Source organism: Oenanthe melanoleuca, chromosome 3 (genome assembly GCF_029582105.1).
Source record: "Oenanthe melanoleuca isolate GR-GAL-2019-014 chromosome 3, OMel1.0, whole genome shotgun sequence".
Classification (NCBI taxonomy): Eukaryota; Metazoa; Chordata; class Aves; order Passeriformes; family Muscicapidae; genus Oenanthe; species Oenanthe melanoleuca.
The window spans coordinates 53,332,816-53,355,494 of NC_079336.1; the positions used below are offsets into that span (position 1 = coordinate 53,332,816).

The 22,679-nt window shown below is 37.6% G+C and overlaps 1 protein-coding gene across 12 annotated transcripts in view; it reads left to right on the plus strand.

Moving 5' to 3' along the window:
- The window catches only part of EYA4 (EYA transcriptional coactivator and phosphatase 4), a 136,116-nt gene extending 113,878 nt beyond the window's left edge, over positions 1 to 22,238 (plus strand). For 9 of the 12 annotated variants that reach the window (XM_056488409.1, XM_056488413.1, XM_056488414.1 and 6 more), the window contains 8 exons: positions 76 to 159; positions 8,132 to 8,221; positions 14,238 to 14,296; positions 14,414 to 14,574; positions 16,625 to 16,739; positions 18,467 to 18,588; positions 19,883 to 19,983; positions 21,613 to 22,238. In XM_056488409.1, the coding sequence (XP_056344384.1) occupies positions 76 to 159; positions 8,132 to 8,221; positions 14,238 to 14,296; positions 14,414 to 14,574; positions 16,625 to 16,739; positions 18,467 to 18,588; positions 19,883 to 19,983; positions 21,613 to 21,693 (813 nt within the window). In that variant the 3' untranslated portion in view covers positions 21,694 to 22,238. Of the gene's footprint in view, positions 1 to 75; positions 160 to 8,131; positions 8,222 to 14,237; positions 14,297 to 14,413; positions 14,575 to 16,624; positions 16,740 to 18,466; positions 18,589 to 19,742; positions 19,844 to 19,882; positions 19,984 to 21,612 lie in introns of all 12 variants that reach the window. The other 3 variants (XM_056488410.1, XM_056488412.1, XM_056488417.1) reach the window with 1 other exon arrangement.
- The last annotated feature ends 441 nt before the right edge of the window (positions 22,239 to 22,679 follow it).

A 22,679-nucleotide genomic window follows, 5' to 3' on the forward strand; every position in this document is an offset into this window, starting at 1 on the left:
AGCCTCCCTGGGTGGTGTGGTGGTGGGACTGTGATGTTTTTTGTTCAATAATATTTTCCTCCATTCTGTTTTCAGCGTGTATTTGTTTGGGATTTGGATGAAACAATCATAGTTTTTCATTCGCTGCTTACAGGATCGTATGCACAGAAGTATGGCAAGGTATGTGAGCTGTGAACTCTGTGCCAATTCACTGCAGCTATCTGGCATGACTGTGTACTTGTGTTTCACCTCTGTGCTCCTTATGGCTCTTATGGGTCAAGTTAGAGGCAAAGTGTACAGTACACCTCACTTTCAGAGGGTTAATGTGAAGAAGCCAAGGATAGAAACGAGACACAGACTCTAAGTACAATACATGAGGCAGGGCTGAAGCAGATGCTGCAAATGAGAGGAGAATTTATAAAGGAACAAGAATGAGGTTCCTGACATGTGTTGGAAGAGATATTGCAGGGAGATAATAGATGAAGTGCACAAATTGAAATAACTGACAGTACCTGGAAGAGTAGAAGAAGAAGGAAGAAACTGGACTGGTGGGTGAATTTACCAGGAAATTTATGAATAGGATGAGTAAGAGTCTGACTTATTTCAATGCCAGCTGCAGATGTTGTTCTTTGACTCCCCACCTTTTTCACTGAATTTTGGTTCCCTTGGCTGGCTCTGGGGTGAGTAATGTCAGGGAGTGAAACCTTCTCCCAAGTAGTTTTAGGCATCCTCTCCCCTCCAGTGAGTCCAAAAGGAGTTCAGGTCACAGAGCGTGAGTGGGAGAGCAGGAAGAGTGAGGGAGGCAAAGAGAGCCAGTGGCAGACTGCAGGGGCAGGAGCTCCAGGGCTGGTGCTGGGAGTCCAGGGAATGGCTGCTTGCACAAGGTGAGAAGGGTCTGGTGTGTAGCAACAGGGGCAGACTGATGGGAGAGGCAGAGCTAAAGGCCTGGATAAAACAAAAAATCAGAACACATATGTGGAAGAAGGAAAATGGACAAAGGGGATGTCAGTTTGTACATATATCGTTTTCTCTGTGCTGTGCTGTTCAAGTGAAATTAATGCAAAGGCATTTCTTTTTAAGAACACAACCATGCCCATGTTGTCTTGGATAAGGGGCTTGTTTAGCATGTTTTCAGCATTGTTATTCCAGCCAGAATCAGATGCTTTTTGAGAAAAAGATGTGAGAAACAGTACGTTACAGAAATGCTTTTCACATTTCATGGTAACTCCCTACCGGTGGGTTAGAAATGTCCAGAGCCAGAACCTGTGGATTATAACCAGAGATGGGCCAGTCTTCCATGCAATCAACCTTCCATGGTTATTAAAAAAGAAAGTTAACAGGAAAAGTCACAGGCCAAGTGCAAAATCTGAATTTCTGGAATGCTAAGGATAGGTATTCATGTCTTGCAAAAACAGCCTTCATTGCTTTGCAGTTTCACAGTGCCAGATCTGTGGACTTTTCAATACTCTGTCAAAAAATCCTCTTCTGCTGTGTTTCAGACATTGTAACAACAGTGACTTTGTCATAACTATTTCCAGCTAATAGTTATCAAAACAAGAGAGAAACCTAGCTGAACATGAACTTTTGTATCACTTTGAGAGCAGCCCATAGACTAGCACAGGACTTGCTGAATTGACACAGTAATAACATTATTCCTTTCATTCTTTTTTGATTGTGCCCTTTGGATGTTTCCTATACTATAACACATAGTTTTAAAAATCAGGGCACATTTTTGTAGCTCACAAAACATCTGTGGATGAATTTGAAAACTGTTGGAAACAGCAATAGAAATGTAATTCCTCTTTGTATATTAATAATGGCATACTAACAGACAGTAGTACTGACAGCAGATAAAGTCTTATATAAACCAAAAGTGTCTCAAAGGTTAGTGAAATTAATGTAGTCATACTACTGAGATCAACATCAGTAAACAAATGTCATGGATGACAATGAAACAAAAGGTGTGGAACTTTTATTTTGTTTAGTTTGGTTTGGTTTGGTGTTTTGTTTTTGGTTTTTTTTTGTTTTTTGTTTTTTTTTTTACTGATAGGTGAATATACACAAGTAGGGAAAGGTATTCATTTCCAAACTCTATAAAATAAAAGTAGTGGACTTTTTCCTTCCTGCAGTGACTGCTATTGCTGTATTTACAAAGGACTTGTTTGATGAGTTATTACCAGTGAAAGTCAAATATAAATATTGTTGACTGCAAGGAAGCCAGAGCAGTAGGAAAGTGAATACAGGAAGATCTTTTAATGGGTAGGCTTTAGCTTTTGCATGTCCATGGTAGTGTTGCCTAAATTTAAGGAGGGGTGTGTGTCAGCCTAAGTGCCTAAGAGGTTAGAAATGGGAGAAGTGAAAGATGCCACAGATAGACTTTACTCAGTCTCTGGTACCTGACATGTTTAGCACATGTGGTCCTTATCTTTCCTGCATATGATTTCCATCTGTATACAAGGTCTTTATCCAGACTGAAGATTGGATTGTTATGAGAATTGGGTTCCTATGAGAGTAAATGCTCCAAGACTTGTGATTGTCAGCAGAAGTCTTGTTAGCACATCGGTCTTCCAAAATTATTGAGAGAGCTGTTTGTTTTGGAAAGGTGGTATAAAATTGTTGCCTAACAATGAAAAAAGAAACAGGGTAGTGTAAAGTAGTGGAGATAGTAAATCATTTAACTGTGGTGATTTGCTGTCTGATTTTAAAAAGTAAAGGCATCTAATGTCACAGAGATACTCAGCTCTGAACACCGTGTTCTTCCTCATACTTTTCATTACTCCATTTTGCATAGCATAATCAAGGTACTCACAAAAAAAAAAAAAAATCACACCAAATAAAAAAGCCTTGAAGGATGAGCAAAGGTTTCCCTTTCTCCCATGTTTAGTTTTCTACATGAGAAGAGTATGTCTTTAAAGCAAACACTGCTTTAAGGGAAGGCAACTTCTTATACCAAGTGTTCTCACTTCATACTTAGAAGGAATGAGATGCTGAGTTTAGAGCTAGTGGGAATATACAAACAGGGAATGATATTGAAAAGGAAAACAAGGATATATTGAAAACTTTCATTCTTTGCTTTCACTAGCTTTTTCCTGGCTTTTTTTGAGTACCAGGTGAAAAAAAAAATTAGAAATTAGTCTTTTAATCTCTCTGTTCTGCTGCAGTTCAGGCTGCACAGGGATGCAGTGAGAGGAGGTGCAGCATATTATGGCCTGGCACAGGGATCCACATGTGAGTGCAGGAGCACTTGAGAGCTGCAGTTGTATCCAGAAATAAACACTTTCAAAAGATTTCTGCAGTTTAACAAGTGGTTGGAGTAGAAGAGAAAAAGGAAAGTCAAACCAGCATCTCTTTAGGCAAAGAGGGCTTTCATTGGCAGAGATTATTTGGAAGGTCTGGATCCAGTAGGCAAGTTTCAGGTTGTGTATTTGTCCAGAGAGCAGCCCTGTATTGACTTATGCCTAAGGATTGTGAAACTGACAATGGACTTGGTATATACTTGTTCAGCACTTTGCATGGTGTGAGAATTATTTGATGTCAGAATTTTCTAGGATAATTATTTGATACCAAAATTTTCTAATAACCATGTTATAACAAAAATAGTGATTTGCTGAAGGATGCAGCTGTAAGCATCTCATTTAAAAATGGGGCAAATTGCTGCTGCTTATCTGAGTGCTAGTAGAGTATAGCTTTAAACCCAATTGAACTATGAGAGATTTGGCCAGAATTTGGCTAGTGTATCACTTCTACATTTAAAATATAAAGTATTCCCAGAAGAATATTCCACACCTTGCTGTTTTCTACCTGTGGCTGTTTCTCTCTGGCTTTTGGTGTATTGGTTATTCTACTGGGCTAACATAGAAAGAGAATAAAAATTACACTACCCCTGTGTTAGGTTTCAGGGAAGCTGTGCTCCCTTCCAGCAATAAGATCACCTCCCACTTTTCAGCTCATTTGCTCATCTGCATTGTACTTCATGAAACCAGTATAGCTCTATTTTTAATTATATACTGCAGTAGCAAATTGTGAGCATTGGTATTGGAGCTGTTATTTTATGACTTATGTGGATGATGATGGTTTTTGCAGCTGAGCACCAGTTGACAGATACAGTTTTGTACAATGCTGAGCTCTTAAGGGAGCATTTGTTGATGTGACAGGACATGTGTTAGGAGATGTCATAATCTCTTAAAAGTTTATGAGATACATTCTTAGTCCCTGTGAACAGTGTGTATTCTTTGTTCCATTGCATTCCAGGTATTCTTGCTGGTTGGAGGATCATTAAGCTGGAGTTTTGTTTAGCTCCAAGCATTTATATTTCATTAATTTCTCCCAGGTCAATCCAGAGGGCAAGGATTCCCAGATAAATGCTGTGACTCAAAGTGCAACTGTTTAAAAAAAGAATAAAATTCCTTTGTGAGCGTAGAGAATGTGATTTCCAAGTGCCAGAAAAAAAACAAATCCACACTTGATGATCATATTTTGTCATTTCTTATAACATTGCAAGTGACAGAAGGTTGTCTGGGAAGCCTCATTAACCTTGTGCACTTCTCTGGAAGGGGCTCAGAAGCTTTTTACTGCTCACTGTCTGCTTGTCTGGTCATTAAACAGAAAAACTTTGTCACCATTAACACCCATGATGACATTCCCAAATTCACTCATAAATATTCTCTTGTCCACCTGTATTAATAGTGTATCTCTCATCACCTCCAGTTGTCCTCTCCATTCACTCCCTCCTTGTCTGAGACCTCTGAGTTGATTTTCCTACTGCCTTCTAGAGAGCGTGGAACAGAAACTCCCTATGGAGTACGTGAGTTTTCCTTCATCAGCCACCAGATCCAGTTATTAAGAAGAGAAGTGTTCTCTTCCTCCATTGCCACCCATATAAATATCTCCTGGGACAAGAGTCCCCAATGAGAGACTGAGGGCTGAACTGAGATTCCTACAGAATGTAGAGAAGTCTCTTTAAGCTAAAATGTTGGTGCTTAACTTGAGCATTTCCACTTTTTCTCAAGGTCAGTTCTGTTTTAAGACTGTTCAGGACAACCACACATTGAAAATCAAGCACTTCTTAAAATTTTGCTCGTTTTCTTGCTTAAGGCTTCATGCATGCAAATTTTTTGTCACAATATCTACCTGACAGTCTGTTTAGCTCTTTGTTTTCCAAGGTTTTATTAAATTCCCTTTCGTGTTTGAAATTTTTTCCCAAGAAATGAAATAATTTTGAACATGTGCTGAAACCTGACATTCCAAGACAGTATTAAATAGATTTCTTCCACTAATGGACACTGAGCTTTTGGGGCTTTATGCCAGTTACTCTCCTCTTGATCAAAACATTTAAGTATTGGTCCTCCCAGGATATTTTTATCTGGTCTCCCAGAAGGCATTCCAATGGATGGACCAGTCTGGTGCAGAAGTCCACAGACAGACTGTCTGGCTCCAGTTTAGTGCCTTCATGCTAACATAACTAAAGTAATTTGTATTTAGGTGTACAGAAGTGTTGTAGCTGGTCTTGATTCTTCTGCACACTAATGATATCTGGCTAACATCATACCTCAGCAGGCCAAAGAGTTGTTCTTTGTTCTGGGGATTATCTGGGGAAAACTTGCAGATTTTTTTTTTAATCGTTTTTTATCTCTATTGTGTGTGCTTGTGCAGAGTAGCACAAAATACAATTTTGCCCAAAGTTCAGTCTGCCTCTTACTAAGTTTTTCAATTGGCTGTGCTAAGATCTGTATCAACTGCAAGTTTCTTGTTTTTTTACAACACTCAGTCCTTTGTGCCACTTGAATCAGTTTGTAACTTCTGCTTCAGGCTGAAAGACAGTAAAACGAAGATTGTCATGTTCCTTCATATTGTGCACACACTATAAAACCACAAGACCCTTACAAATCTGCTTTAGTGTCTATTTTTGTATGTGAAGAAAAGAACTTAATATGGCAAGAGATGGATGGAACGTGATATTTCATTCTTTTTAAACTGTTGCAGTGCAGAGTTTTGGCCAATTTTTTAAGGGAAGAATTGTTTGTATCTTGAGAATTCAATTCCAGCAATTCTCCCTGGCAGAAGTTGCTACAGGGACATCCCATAGTGATTTTATGCCAAGCTGAAATTAATTCCCTTTGCTTTATTTTATTTTACATACCACACCTAGCAATAGCCTTCTCATGCCTTTGTCAAAGCAGGAATGTAGGAAATGTAACTTTAATAGCAATAGTCAGGCATAATTGGTTACAAAACTACTATTAACACTAAAACCATAAGAGCTTTGTCACATTTACATCTTTCAACTGTACTAGGCAAGGCAGGAAATTGTCATACCTAGTTCATAGTTTCTGTGAAAGCAAATCGAGTTATAATGGAAAATGTCACAGGAAATTTCTGCATTCAAGTCTGCTTCTACCCAGGAAGGGGTAAAAAAGAGGCTGATAATTAAAAGTCTGAGATTCTAGTTTTGGAAGCACTCCAGTAAATAACTTACATACATAAAAATGAGTTACCAGCTGTGCATAAAATCCTGCACATGCCTTAGTGTTCATAGGATTGAGGTAAAGAAGTGTATTGCAAATACTCTGCTATATTGTAACTAGGGAGAAAGAGTCTATAGTTTACAATGCACAGAAAAGAAGCACAAATGGCAGAGATGAACACATGTTTGTATATGTGATGACATTTTGATAAAAGTGTTATGGCTTGATGAGGAATCTCATGAGTCCAGGGTATTTTGGTGATTTGTGTTCTCAGTGAGTTTTGCTAATCTGTTAATGGTGTTCCTTAATCGTCCTCTTGGAAATCTGACCTTTGCACTTGGCACTGCCTTCAGCCATGTGACTTTCAAATCCAGTGAACATCACTACAGAGCACAGAATGGATAACAATTCTGTTCCTGGGCACTGCATTCGTATTTTACTTCTGAAAGGTAGTCTAGACCAGTTCAGGGGTCAACATAAAATATTTTCTTTCACTGCCAGAGAATTGGGTCTAACTTTGGATTGTTACAACTTCTTGAATACCATTCTCCCCTTCAAGTATGACTTTTCCGTGAGTAAGAGTCAAAGTATGTCAGTGTTTCAGATTTTACCATCAGTTATTAAGTGCCTGTGTCATTGCAAAGCCCTGGAGTGGTGAGTGTCTGATCCTGGTTGGGAAGCCTTTCATCCTAATGCTAACAAACGATCATTTGAGGTTTTGTGAGATTTTGTTCCACATGCTGGTAAACATTTAGATTTTAAATCTCAAGGTATTTAAGAAGGGATTTCTGAAAACTTGCTTGTGTCAATCAGAGTTTAAATGATGCAGTATATATTTTTTTCATATTTTGATGAGAAGAGACCCACATGCGTTTTAAAAGTCTACTGCACTGTGTTAAGCATAAAAAAGGTAACAGAACCCCACAAGCTCAGGCAGATTATTAAGGCAATTATATAGATTATTATAAGGCAATAATCAAACTAATTACTAGGTGTCAGCAAAGCATCACCGTTACTCTAAACTAAATGCAAGGTAACACAAATCTGCTTTACCTCTCTCCTAGAAAACTTTAAAAAATTGAATTAATTACCTTACCTTAGCTGTATGCTTAATGCTCTCAGTGTTATTGCAGATCAGTAGGTTTGTGGTGTCTTGCTGAGGCAGAGCAATTTGATAGTGTGAAAGACAACCTACAAACAGATGCAACATTTTGAATGAATCTTATCCAGAGACAGGATTGCTGTGTTTCATCAGCAATGAAGGGATGATCTGCAGCAAACAACAAACTTATGTATGTTTTCCACAGGAATATATGTTCCTACATACATCTTTTATGAAAAGTGCCATCCTTATTTCCAGTCTTCTTTATACTTGTTTTTGTTTATATTTGTGTATATGTTCATGGCTACCAGGTTTTTTCCTGTCAGTTCAGCCAGGTGGCAAATTGCTCAGCTTTAAAAAATTTGATTTTTTTAAACATCCACAGCTCTCTGAATTTTCTCACAAACAGAGGTTCAGCAGTGTCTTCTTATAGAATTATATTAAAATAGCTTAATATTGAAAGGATTTCAGGGAAATTCCTTATGGTGTTAATTTTTCAAAACACTTTATATCCATCAATTTTTAAAGTCATTCTAATATAACTAAGAGGTATGTAATTAGCTAACCTTGTTTTTTGTTTTTTAAGGATCCACCGATGGCAGTGACCCTTGGACTGCGAATGGAAGAAATGATATTTAATCTTGCTGACACACATTTATTTTTTAATGATTTAGAGGTAAGAGTCAAATGCTAGCACTGGTATTCCTGATTTTAGTGACTCTGTTGTGCATTAGTGTTTATTGTGTGTGATAGTTCTGCCTGTGTAGTCTTTGGGTTTGTCATACTCTAATCAGAGAGAGGTTAGGCAGGTGGCACTGACTTCCAGAGGCACCAGAGTCATTCTCTGAAACTCAGTGAGAGAGAATCTGCAGACTACCCACTCCTTTCTTTGTCCTGTAGCCATTTTTTTGGTTTCCATGTATGTAAAGCTGTCTACTGTCATCTCCAGGATGGTAACATACACACCTCACATTCTTCTCTTGAAGTTCTCTATGTTTGTTTGCTTTCAGTGGGTGCCCCCATCTGACCAGAAGAGACTGTTCTCTTGACATACCTGAGCAGCCTTTTGGCTACAGGGCCCTGCTACTTGTTCAAATGTAGAATATTCTTCATTTACCTCAAAGAATGCAGCATCAGAGAGCTGGGACTGTGATAGATGTTCTGATCAGTGATGTCTCTTCCCAATCAGGCAACCAACATATTGTCACAGTGTACCCAGGGAATATAATTTGGCAATTGGTCAGAAAAGGGAGAGACCTCTTCCTAGGAGGTGCCCTCTGTGGGCAGCACCTGGATGGACTCTCACAGGGACATGGGCTGGGAAGCAGGCTTGTCAGCTGGCCTTCACAGGCTTTCTATTTCACTCTTAGATCTGTTAATATGGACAGTGACAGCCCACAACCATGTGTGTCAAGACATGGGGTGAAAAACAGTCTTCAAATTAACCTGGGGGCTTTTCAGACCTTCTGCTGGTCTAAAACTGTTATTTTTCTTACTCAGAGTAGATCCATGCCTTCCCTCCATGGACAGATACTTGCCATGAATGGGAGTTGGAAGACTTTGAGGTTTTGTTTAGAATCCCAGAGAAAGGTCTCTGGCGAGTGAAAAAACAAAATAAAGAGAGGTGAATGTTTTCCATCCACTGGGATGTTGATTTTGTCTTTTGTTCCTTCATCAAGTAGGCAGTAAGGAAAGCAGAAGGTACCAGTCTGCTGTTGTCTTAGTCATCTCTTGCAGGCTTCATTTGTAAGTCAAGAAACTGGAATCTACTTCACCCCACGCCTGAGCTGCACTTCCTCCTTGCAGCAGCAGAAACATAGAAAAGCCCTGGAGATGCCTTTCCCAGGGGATGCTTTATTGCAGTCCTAGGGAGGCATCTCTTGACAATGCAAGTGCATTCAGTGAATATCTCCTTCTGGTGCCCCGTACCAAATAATTTTTTCAAAGCATTTCTTAAATTTTTTTTAGCTGACCTTTGCCCCTGCACATTTGGATTTTATGTGGCATGAACAAAATTTAAGCCATTCTGTAGAATCTGTTCTTCAATGTTGTGCTGAGTTCAGGTGAAAGAGTTCAGCAAAATGGAGCTTTGCCCTCTTTCCATACCTCTTTATTATGGCCATTGAAACTTCATTCCTTTCTCTCAGTATTTATTTTGTCTGTAGACCACAAGTTCAGCTGTCATAGGTGGATCATTATATTTTGGCTAATCTTCATATGATGGTTTTAATACCCTGTCTGAAAACTCATATGCCAGGTCATTCCAGAGCGTGAACAGTTCCCAGTTTTAGATAAATCAAAAAATACTATTTGGGAGCTGTCTTAGAGAGTTTGTAAATCAATCTGTTTGATTTGATTGAAAACAATGTATATATGTATTTAATAATTACAATTTCTGCAAGAAATTTAATGTTTTATGGCCCATCTTGGTCTCAAAACCAGCACTCTTACTAGACTACCAAAATTCATAAATTCATGTGCTGAAATGAGTTGTGTGCATACATTTCAGTATGTGCAAGAAGACCAGTAATTTTCTATGTTCTTAGCAGGTAGGATAAAGTGATGTAGAGGTATCCTTTAATATGCCTTTTAATAAACCTGTCTGTTTAAGTCTGTTTGCAGAGCACTTGGCCATTACTGAATATTACAGTGCAAATGAATGACTGTATAATGAATTCTGAGAATTCCCAGTCTGACTTGGGAATCACCTCCCCTCCTCTCTCCATCTCTCTTTCTCTGTCTTCTCTCTGTCCTCCCCCAGGGGAGCAGACAGGAGTGCTGAGCTGCTGCTGATCATGGCCATCGAGACAGGAGTCCTTCAGTTCTCACTGGAGGAAGTGAGATAATCCTTTATTTTCTAGGCAGATACATTGCTTGTCGGTTCATCATGTCACTTTTCCAGTGGTGAGCCCTCAGGTTCCTTACCTTCTGTCTTGCTTTCATCTTCAGCCCACAGTAAACCTCGTGGCCTGGACATGAGAGCTGTAAAGCACTACTGAACCTGTGTTCCTGTAATATTTACTCCAGTCAATTCATCCTCTATACTTTCTTTTTTTCCCTGTCTTTCTTGGTTACAAAGACCACATAGCAGGTTGTAGGAATAATAGCCAAGTTCTTGAAGTTATCACATACAAAACTAAAGTTTTCCTTCCTCTCTGCAAATCCACCTCTCTGCAATGATTGCTGATGCAGAAATTCCGATCTGCTGAGACATTCCCTGCTGACCCAGTAACCCGTGTTCTAATCAGCCAAGCTGCACTTTTATTTCAGGCTAGGCTGTTCTCCAGCTACTGCATTCTCAGGGTATAAATTGTAGTTAGCCAGAGAAGTATCTCTTGGGAGGGCAGTTGGTGTTTTGCCATGAAAATAGGAGTCCAGTGCTCCAGAGAGTTCATGTGCCTAAACAACGCTTAGAGATGAGATTCAGATTTGTAGCAATAGCCAAACTAAGTCATTTTCCTTTCAAGCAGGTGGGGGATAAAATTAAGTTTTTCTTCATATCTCAGTATTAATTTTAAGACAGCATTTAGAAACATTGGTGAGGCCTATTACACACACCAGAAAAAATAACTTCTGCAAATTGCAAGTAGTAATTCAGACATGGATCTTCCAACTCCATTATTCCACTCCACTCTCAGGTCAATGTAAAAATGTAAAGGAAAAAAAAGAGTATTCATTTCAAACAAACTGAATTATATTTCCATTTTTATCATTATTGTACCATATTTTAAAGGAGATTTTGTCCTTTATTTCTCATTAGAAATAGAAAGAAGAAATTAAAAATAGGATTTTGGTAAGTCTCAGAATTTGGAAGGCAGGTAAATCTAGTTTTAACTAGAGATGGAAGCATGCTTATTAAAGGAGGCTTTCTATATAGACTAAGAAGGCATTGTGCTGAATACACCCTCATTAATAACAGTATTGTGTTCAGTGTGGTAAGGCAGTGTTTTTACTGGATAATGAAATTACTGTTCATTCCAGGATGATAAGTTTTATGGATGATTTATTGATTCTGCACTCTCAAATTTTCAGGCTCTAAAAATTGCTGCAGAGAATTCCACTCAGATACATTTAAATAAGTATTGCTTCAAGCAAAAGCTAGATATTATACCTAGATTCCTTTCCTGTATTTTCTCTAAGAGGAGACATATTTTTATGATTCTTAATTTTGACATTGTACTGACAGCCACTGTGATTTTAGCTTAACCAGTACTGTAGCTGATTTGAAAAGTATTTTACCTTAATATTTAAATTGTCAGAGAGCTTGCTTGCTTTCCTTCTTTCCCATAACTGTTTGGCATAATTTAAAAACAAATTTAGATGTACTGTTGTACCACCAGTTTCCTGTTTCTTTTGAGAAAAGCAGAGAACTATCTCAAATCTGGTCAAACTGCCTTCTTTTTCTTTTTTTATGCAAGTTTTTTTCACATCATGGAAGTGAATTTGTAAAAGGTAAATATTTTAGTTGAAGTAGATAAGTAGACCAGAAAACAAAGTAAAAGAAAACAAGGAGTGATGAGCACATGAGCTTGTTTGTTGGTGAGAAAATGTGTGTTGCCAGCATGTAGAGAGGAGATGACCCATAGATCCAGGGGAGAAGGGTAAGGGGGAAAATGAGGAATTTGAAGAGTTCTGTTGGGTTTGATCTGTAAAATTAACAACTTTCTTGCAGGGACAAGGAGGTGAGTAATAAGAAAACTTCATGGTCTCTTCATCCTGTCCCTGGAGTCAGTCACAGAATCACAATGAACAAACTGAGACAAAAAAAAATTAAACAGCTGAGCCTTTGCCACCCACTCCTATTTAACTTAATAACTAAATTATCAGCAGAACAGTCACCTAGAATTTTCAAGGCTGGAACAATGTAGCTGACAGGCTTAGCAAAACCCAAACAGCAGCAGACACTCCTTATCCATCAAGGTTTTTGTGTGCCCTCCATTTAATTAGTACACCTTCAAATCCACAGAAAGGATTTTTAAAATTTTAAACTTAACACTTTCCAGGGAAATATCTGGAACTTTACACCAGTTCCAAGGAAATTTGTGAGCATGATAAAGAAGCCATATATTGCCCAGATATGGCAAAAATATAGAGTCAGAATTTTTCCCAGCAGTGCGTTTTGTCTGATTTTTGACTTCCCATCCTACACTGGGTGAAACACAGTGGCAATATTTTCTGGAGAGTAAATAATTAATAAGGATAAAGAAATTAATATGTTATTTCAGCTGCCACTTCCCCTTTACTTTCTCTCTTCATCTGTTATTTAGATCCAAAAGTAGCTTCTCTAAAACATTCTACAGCTCAAATAATCTCCTCAGACAGAGCTAAAATATTTTATTTCTCCAGTGAGAAATTCCTGTTCCTTGAACACAGCTCTATTATCCTGTCTTGATGAATTAAGCCACATGAGCAGAGCTTGGCAACTCATTCTTTTAGCTTTGATCCAATATTTTAAATTATAATTGCTTGTATGATGCAATGAAATTATGTATTTGAAAATTAAGTTATATGTATTTGTCTTATACAAAATTGCCCTTTTTTAACAATTTAATTCATGTGAGTAAAAGTCTCTTAAGTTTCTGTTCATAGCAAAGTAAACAAAGCAGAAAGATGAAATTATAATTCTCCATATTCACGCTCTAGGAACTTGTGGCTTTCACATTTGGAAATCACTCCTCTGTTCAGATTTATCCTTTATCTGTACAGTTTGCCACTGTTATGAGACAAAGATTGGAAACCTAGAATGACACACCCCTGCAGGTCACAGAGAGCCTAAATTAGGTGCTGACTCAAATGGACACTGAATTTCAGGTGTGCCTTTGGGTTAAGATGTTAGTTCAAGCAACTTCACAAAACAATTATATGATACATGATGGCTTGGCTTATATATTTACTTTTGTTTTCACTACAGTTTCTTATCTTTGTGCTGTAACCACTGTGCAGATGAGGATATTTGATAGCTGTCCAATTATAAGGCCATCTTGGAGGGGAATGCATTTTTCCAATGTACCTCAGTTCCCTCAATATTCTTCCATCCCTTCCAAAGCCAGGAAATAATCAAGTTCTGTAGGATTGCTGATTATATGTGATTTTTCCAGCCTGAGGCACTCACATAAATTAATAGAAGAACTTGATAAGTGTCCAAGCTGCTTAACATAAGTTTTATGCCTGATGAGGTTCACCATAAACTGCTTTTAGGGAGTGGGAAAATAAGGTTTATGTGATTTTCAAGAATTGGTATATTAGGGAGACTGTAAATGAGACTTGCAATTTTTGTGGCTTTACAATTAAAATAATTTTACTTCCCAAAATCACACCAAAATTGCATATTTCTTTTCTAAAGGCCTGCTTTAGCTAGTGATTTAGACTGTGTAGGAATTGAAGGTTACACTATGTTAAAGATGTCAATGGCAGTAGGAAATTTTGGGTGTGCACAGGCTGCCATCTCCTGGTGCAGCCAGTGGCCTGCACCAGTCATTTCTTCAGCAGTACTAAGCCTGTGTGAGCACAGAGTCATTCAGGTTGGAAAATACCTCTAATATCTGCATTAGCCCAGCCCACCGTGCTCACCCCTAAATTGTATCCCCAAATACCTCATCCATATGTCTTTTGGATGCTTCCAGGAATGGTGATAGCACTCTCTCATAAGATAAATTTGTCATTTAAACCTGTTTTTTTCTTATTTCTATCAGGAATGTGATCAAGTTCATATAGATGATGTTTCTTCTGATGATAATGGACAAGACCTCAGGTAAGATACAGAATCTTTTCTTCTTTTCTTTTTTATTTTCTTTTTTAAAAGATGAAATAATTTGAGTATTACAGGAATACATTGTATTTATTTTTACTGTATTTTGGGTGTTTGCAGTACCTACAGTTTTGCAACTGATGGCTTCCATGCAGCTGCAAGTAGTGCAAACCTTTGTCTGCCAACAGGTGTAAGAGGAGGGGTTGACTGGATGAGGAAGCTGGCTTTCCGTTACAGAAGAGTAAAAGAGTTGTATAATACTTACAAGAACAACATAGGAGGTGAGTTCAATTGTCAAAAACAGCTTGAGTGCTGGTCAATCTAAGCTGCATGGTGAGCTGCCACCAGGGAAGGAGCCACAGGGGGAGCAGAGAGTGATATGGGCTGTTGGAAGCCACTGACTGAAAAGGCAGAGCCACATGCTGTTGTGCAGGGGAAATGCACAAAAAACCAAGCAAGCGTCCATTTAGCTTCCACAGGGCCCTTTTTCCTCCTTCAGAGCCAGCTGGTCTTACTGAGTTGTTGAACCACTTATCCTCCCTCAGATTTGCTGTTGTTCTGGGAAAGATCCTGCATTGTTTCCACAGCACAAATTAATTGTGGCTGGCCATTTCCATCCTGCATCTTCATTACTTGGTTGGTGACAGCACTGTTGCCTAAACTTTCTGCTGGGCACCTGCTAGTCTGTTTTCACCAGTGGATGCAAGAAAATTCTATCACTGCCATGCCAATAGCCCCTTTTGCTGACTCTGTAGCTCACACAGTTTTGTCTCCAATAAGCCCAAATCTCATTTGGGACAAGAGCTTTGCTGTTACTGTTTTAATTCACAGTCTCTCTTATGTCTGCACCAGCAGATTGTAGGCAATAAAGCAACAGAGCCAAAAGAATCTGTTCTGAAGAGTCCTGTGTGACTTGCAGAGAAACAGCCTTCTTCTGAGGAAGTGATTGTGTCAACTGACCCCCTCAGCAACAGACTGTAAGGACAGGGAATACTTAGAAGTCTTTAGTCACTGTTAGTAGTTCAGTATTTCCTTACCACAGGATGAAGCAATAGGACCAAAGGGGGTAGTAGAGAGCTGACTTTCACTTGCCCTACTTTGTCCTTTGTTGGTGTTGTAAATAGAGTTTTTATACATTAATAATTCTTGAAACAGTGTTAACCAAAAGTTTACTGGATTTTCTTATATCTCATGATGCATCTAAGATTCTAAAGCTGCTGCATTTCATAAAATCCTTAAAACTGATTAGAGAACAAGTCCAAGAGCACAGCACAGGGAAACACATTGAGAGGAGCAAAACATTGCAAAAAAGGTGTGGATATGTGGTGCACTGGATTAAGGTTTTTATTGTCTCACACATATCCTGCTTCTGAAATACAAGCCATCCTTAATGGGCAAGTTTCTTAATATGTTCTCCACATTTTAGCCATTTTAATGATCTTCTTAGCTCATATGTATCTGTTTATTTCAAAAGAGCTGCTAGAAAATATCAGAAGGCAAGATCCATCCCATGTATTTTTAGGTTATTTCACTTCTGATTTTTCAAGACAGTCATCATTGCTTCTTGGGAACATAGGGTGTGAAAGAGAAGCCTATTTCCCTGCTCTTCCATGACCAAATCTACATTTAAAATACCTTGCTTCCAACAAATTAATGTCTCAACATTCAGTAGGTTGGGTATTTTTAAACGTCTGACAATTTATATCCAAAAAGAGATTTTGAGGACTAACTTTTAAGGACTGACTGAGATATGAGAACATAAGATGTGCAGCCATTTCAGGCTGTGAATGCCATAAAAGAAGCCAGCTACAACAGGACATGAAGAGCAAGCCATTAGCAAAAAAATACATGTACGTATGTGTAACCTGAAGTTCAAACAATAAGCAGAGTCATAAGCAGGGCAGTTTTAAACATAAGCAGGTACTGCAAAGGCCAGTTTATTCTGAAGTGTCTTCTTTTGTCACCTCTTCACCTGTGATCCCAATGACATGGATCTCCTTGTCGCTGCCTCTGATATTTCAGAATAACTTATGTTATGGGAGGAGCTGGTTTAAAAAATATGTGTTTCTGAAAGGAATAGTTTGAAATGCAGCCTGATATATAAAGAAATTATTGCTATTATTAGTATCATTAGTATTATTATCTGAAATACTGACATTCCTTGATATAGTGAAGTACAAATAAAACCTAAGATTTCCTGTTTGTTGAAGACAACAGATTTTCTCTTTGATATTTTTTCAAGTGTAGTGGAATTTAAAATAGAAACAATGGCCATAAACTCTGTCTGACACAGAATTTAATTCTATTTTTCTCACTTTTCTTACATAAAAGGACTCCTGGGTCCCGCTAAAAGAGATGCATGGTTGCAATTAAGAGCAGAGATTGAAGCTCTGACAGACTCCTGGCTAACAAATGCACTTAAATCATTATCAATTATCAGCACAAGGTATGTATCTGAGTCTGCTGTAAAAAAAGTTTCTAGACACGTAATGGATATTGTTTTAAATTTTAGATTACAATAAATTAGTGCATTTAAGAGAACAGGTCTACTATGACTTTTGAATAGGACACAGGAAAAGTGGAAAGTGGTTTTGTTTGTCCTGATTCCAGCATTTACTAAAGATAGTACGAAATGTCTTCTCGAATGAGTTTACATTAAAAGTGTATTGTAGAATTCTGAGACAGCTTAATTTATTACCTTGTGAACAGCATTCTCTGAACTCCACAGATTTCTGTTCTGTCCTTCAGTGTTTGTGCCTATTCACAGTGCTACCTAAATACTGTATAGATACCAGAACATTAGGGCATTTTTTTTCTCTCCTTCCTAGCAAACTAGTATATCTGAGTATAAATCTTGTGTTTTCAGAACAGCAAAAATCTCATTTAACTGAATTAAGAGTCTGAGTTCCGAATATGGAGACATAAAATGTATTGTTCCTCTGAAACAATAAAACTGTGAGCCCTGCTTCTACTTAGTAAGCCATGCAATATGTATCTTACCATAAATCCTAAAAGCCCTGGTTTTAAACCACAAAAAAAGAACAACATTAAGTCATCTTCCTTTCTGAGCATCTGGGAAAAGACTCAGTGTCACATGGAAAGAACAAACTTGGAAAGACACAAAAGCCTTAATTTCAACACAACAACTTTTGCAATATGCTTATCTCTTAATTGTTTATTTAACAACGTGTGAAGCACTTCAGGGGAAAACAAAAGTAACAAATTTGTGTAAGCTGTTTAGCTCTGCATTTCTTCCTGAATTTTTAGTCTTCAGAGAGACTTTTGGTAATGAAGGCCAGTTGAACATTGGTGGATGAGTCTGGATAACTGTTATCTTTCACTCAGGATTGTTAAATAGTAGTTTTTGTCATGTCTTCAGAGAACTGTACAACTATAAACCTTCAGAAGCTACCTGTGAGTCAACTAAATATTACTGATATGTTACTAACAGGAAATTGAAATATATATAAAGGTGAAAATAGCAGCCTAGGGTCTTGCTTCGAATTTGTGGAAATGCCAGAAGGAAAACTCACAAGTATTTATTTTCAACTCCATGTCCACATCATGGTCATGCTCATGTTCCAGCCTGTGAGTGCCTAAAGTAGCTCAGCTCTGAGTTCTCCGGCCTGCAGAACTTTTCCATTCAAGTTTTCATCCTCACCATTCATCTCTCCCTCTCTTCAGAGATAGTCTTACTCTTTGGACTTGAAGAAACTGATGCCATTGTGAAGAAATGGATAGATAAAAGAGCAGATAAAAGATAAAGTAATCGCGAATGATGGTTTTGCATTCTCTTAACTCTTTTATTTTGCTGGTAGCTACTGATAATTAATTGTCAGCATTAAAATTATGCTTTCAAACTATTCAAATACCTTGTTTTAGAGGTTGGTGGTGATCTTAAGTATCTGCATTTTACTAGACCCATTTTCAAAGACCTTTTTTTATAAACCAGTGTGGAATATTTCCTACAAATCAGGCTTACATATTTTTAAAATATTTCACCTGGGGTTTTATGTACATTTTCTGTAAGTGATGGTGCTGAGCAGATGTACTGTGTGAATGAAAGTAAATGTTGAGGGATCCTTAATGTCCTCTCCACAAACTGGTTCACCTCATCAACATGTGGGCACTGTTTTAAAACTATTTAAACTTAAACTCTTTCTCTCATTTTAGGAGTAATTGTGTAAACGTGTTAGTAACAACAACCCAGCTCATCCCAGCACTTGCAAAAGTTCTACTATACAGCTTAGGAGGAGCTTTTCCTATTGAAAATATATACAGTGCAACCAAAATAGGTAAGAAAATTATTGCTTAATCCATTCTGACTGCACTGCATTACCAATGTCTTTTTCCAGTAATGAATGTATTCCAAAACACTTCCCTGACACTTAGCAGTTTTACTTATAATATTTAGGCATTGCACGTGTTAAAATGTGTTTTGGTCAAGAATTCCAAATTCACCTTATTTTCAATTATACCTAAAGGAATAGGGATGCTGCCTAAAAGCCTCAGAAACTGCTCAATATGGTGCAGAAAACAAAAAACTTGCAGAAAAGAATGAAGATAAGTTTTTGTGAATTCAAATCTGAAAAATTCTGTTGAATTAACCTCTGCTCTGATCTTCAGCTCTATGCAAGCCAGGCCACAGCTTCACAAACCTTTTCCTGAGGCACAGTATGTCAGTGATGGGAATGACAGCTGTTGCTAACAGAACCTCTGGATTGCTGGATAATAAAAGGACACTTCCCCATTCTGTTCACAACTGTGTGCCTTTTGTGCTTTATGGTTTGTAAATGTCTAGTTTCTGGAAATTGCATCCAAAACTGTAAAACAAGAGAAGCTGTCATTCCTGTGAAATGTGATGCAGCATACAGTGACTGATAATTTGCAGGTTTTACCAATCATCAGTTCAGGAATGCTTCATTTCTATACCTACAGCCACCTTTATAGCATTAAATTTTTCACTTCATTGGCAAAAGCATTGCAATATGTTTCCTAAATTATTTTCACAAGGGAAAAAGTGGTGCAAATTCTAGCAGTGTCAGGCAAAACTATTGTATTGATCATCATTTAATTAAGTTTGTTCATTACTACATCATTATTGCAGATACATTAGAATTAAAATTTCTCCTTTCCTTATAAGAATATTATTACAATCATAAGGAAATATTTAAATTCAATTATTCATTCACTAACCTATTCATTTTTGCAATGCTGCTAATTCCTTTATCTTAGTGACTTTCCTGTAATGATTAGGAGATCTAGTTTTATCTGAAGCATCTTAGTGTCACTAAGGGAACCCATTGCTTCTTACCAGATTGGCTCTAAATCTTACGGCTGGGAACTTCTTAAAAATGGTTGTAGCAATGTCTTACCACTGCAAAAATCCTCTGTAAGGCTTCAGCATAACTCACTTGATAGCTTGAACAAACAGTGCATTGTTTTTCAGGCAAAGAGAGCTGTTTTGAGCGTATAGTGTCCAGATTTGGCACTAACATAACTTATGTTGTGATTGGAGATGGCCGAGATGAGGAACATGCAGCTAATCAGGTAACTTCACCCTGAACTCTTATCTCATTTATCTTCCAGGAAAAGAAAGTTGCTTTGAACGAATAATGCAAAGGTTTGGCAGAAAAGTAGTATATGTTGTAATTGGGGATGGTGTAGAAGAAGAACAGGCAGCAAAAAAGGTAACCTGTCTTCTGAAATGTTGGTGTGATACATAGCTACTAATGCAAGCCTTTCTGTTTGCATTTCTGTCAGTGTTGCACAAAATGACAAATAATTTCAGTCCACAGATACAAGCCAGCAAGAGCATGATGAGATCAACACTTAGAGTAAAATGAACCATTTGGATTCTAGCATTTGCTTCACTTCACTTTGGAAAGAAAAAAAAAACCCACACAATTATTTTCGAAACAGATGGGAAAATAATGCAGCAAAAATGTCTGACAAACTTCAAGCAAATTAAATATAAACAGAAGAGATAGAAAGGGTTATGATATGATGGTTGGATAGTGTTTTTCTTAAAATGCTGAAATTGGTGATGTTTCAAGTGTTACAGAGAATGTGGAAACATCTAAAGTGCTGTGCATATTTTTTTTTGCTAAGATAGATGAAGCTCCATAGTTTACTGCAGCAAATATGATAAAAAATAGTTTTCTTCCAGAAAGAAATACCTGCTAAAGGAAAATGAGCACAATGTAGACACTGTGCACCAAATCTATGTTTCCAAAAAAGAACGTTTTCCTAGTCTCCCCATTATGATAATTAAAGTCTGTTTTCAGCAGAAAAGTTTCTAATGCTCAAGAAACAGATCAAATTAGTAATTTTTGCCATGCTTTCCAGTATAACCCCTGGAAGCATGCAGAAATTGAATTTTTTGCCTCACAATGCAAAGTTGCCTCACATTGCCTGTACAGGATCAGTTATGTAAATCTTGTTGTGCTAGGAGTAGCAAAATAAAGCACTCTCTTAGCATTGCAGTTGGAGTGGAAACAAAATGGAAATAACCAAAATGCTCATTCCAAATGGTTCCTTAATATAGGTACAGTACTGGTGATGGGTCCTCTATGATTTTTGCTAAACAGTGGTGGTTGGATTGTGTGCTTTCTGGTTGGGCATGCTTTTTCCTTAACATTGGCTATATTGCATGGATAGATGTAGAATTCAGAGAGATGGATGAATATGGCACATCTCAAATAGATCTAAACACAACATGGAAATATGGTTTTTTTTCTGTTCTTATGAAATACTGAAGGAGAATAGTGCATATACCTGCATCTCTCACAGACACTGATGCTTTCTGCAACGCGAATTATCTTTTCTTAAACTAGAAATGTGTTATTTTCTTATCCAAAGAGGTTTCTTCTTCTGCCTGGATGGAGAAAAATTGTAATTCACATCTGTTTTGAAGTGTTGAGTGAGAAGCATCTTTTCATGGAAGTCTTATAATCTTTTAAATGATGATTCAGTATTTTGCAGTCAAATAAGTGGAGCATCAAAGGATTTCCTATTAATGCTCCTTTGTATGGGTCTGCATGCTAACAATAAGCAAGTAGCTCTTACTGAATAACAGGTGTTTTCCAAAGAAACTATTAAGAAAGGCTATTACCTGATTATTTTAACTTCAGTTGAGCTACTAAGCTCAGATCTTTTTTGGTCTGATTTTTGTCAGTACTTGAACAGCAAAAATCAATCCAGAAACACAGTGGTGTAAAATAGGTGCTGGTAATCTCTAACTATTCTTGTGTGTCATTTGCCACCCCATGTCCCTGTGTTCATCTCTCCTGACCTTTTCCCTCCTCTAACAAACACAGCACAACATGCCTTTCTGGAGGATATCCAGTCACTCGGACCTCTTGGCTCTCCATCAAGCACTGGAACTAGAGTATTTGTAACTGTGTTCTAAAGCTGGTGATCCTTTTATATATATATATATATATATATTTCAAGTACACTGAATTTTTATGTGTGATTCAATGCCTCTGGCTTTACACATATGAATTGTCTTAAGAAGGGAAGAAATATTTGGAATTGAAAATTCCAAATTGAAGAATTCAGATTGCTGAATGAAGTTAAAACATTAGTGCTACGTAAGAAAGCTCTATGGTCTTATATATGCAACGTTTGTAAGTGAATTAAAACTGTGGAGGTTGCTGGTACACACCAAGTGAGCCCTGACAGGAGTGAACAAAGGACTCGAACTGGCAAAGCACCAAAACTCATTTTCCAGCCAACAAAGTGGTGTTCAACAACATTCCTCAAAATGGGATATATTCTCAGCACTGAGGTTTGAACGAGACTTTAGCCTACCTAACCCAAAAAATCTGAATTGGAATGCACTCAGACTGTATAATGACAATCCTGTCTAGACCTGTAATTTGTGTAAATTATTGATGAAAATAATTTACTGTGACTTTATTAGCAGCTGATTTTGGAAGTGGATGCAATTTTTCTTTCTTTTTTTTGGGGGGGGAGGTGGGAGGGGGTGGCAGGGGAGGGAAAGGGTTATATAATATTGTCTCTTTTATAAGTTTGGCAAACAGAATGTGCATATGATGTGTTGTGCCTTAAAGAGAAGACTGTGTTCGTGTGTTATAATGTAATTTTGGTTAAAAACTATGTAGATAAACAAAAAAAGCTTTGTGATAATTTTTGACATGACCAAATTTGAAATTCATAGAAATCAAAGAGCAGGGCTGCATCAAAGAATTTAAGTATTTGTTGCAGTAAGCAAAAAATAATAAAGGAAAGTTTGTGTTTTTATTTGGATTCTGAATAATTCCACTGATTTTTTGAGAAAAATTGAGAATATATTGGGAGGCTGATACTGGGGACCGCTACCTGGAAAGGTAAAAGAAAAAATAGTTTTTAACACCTTTAG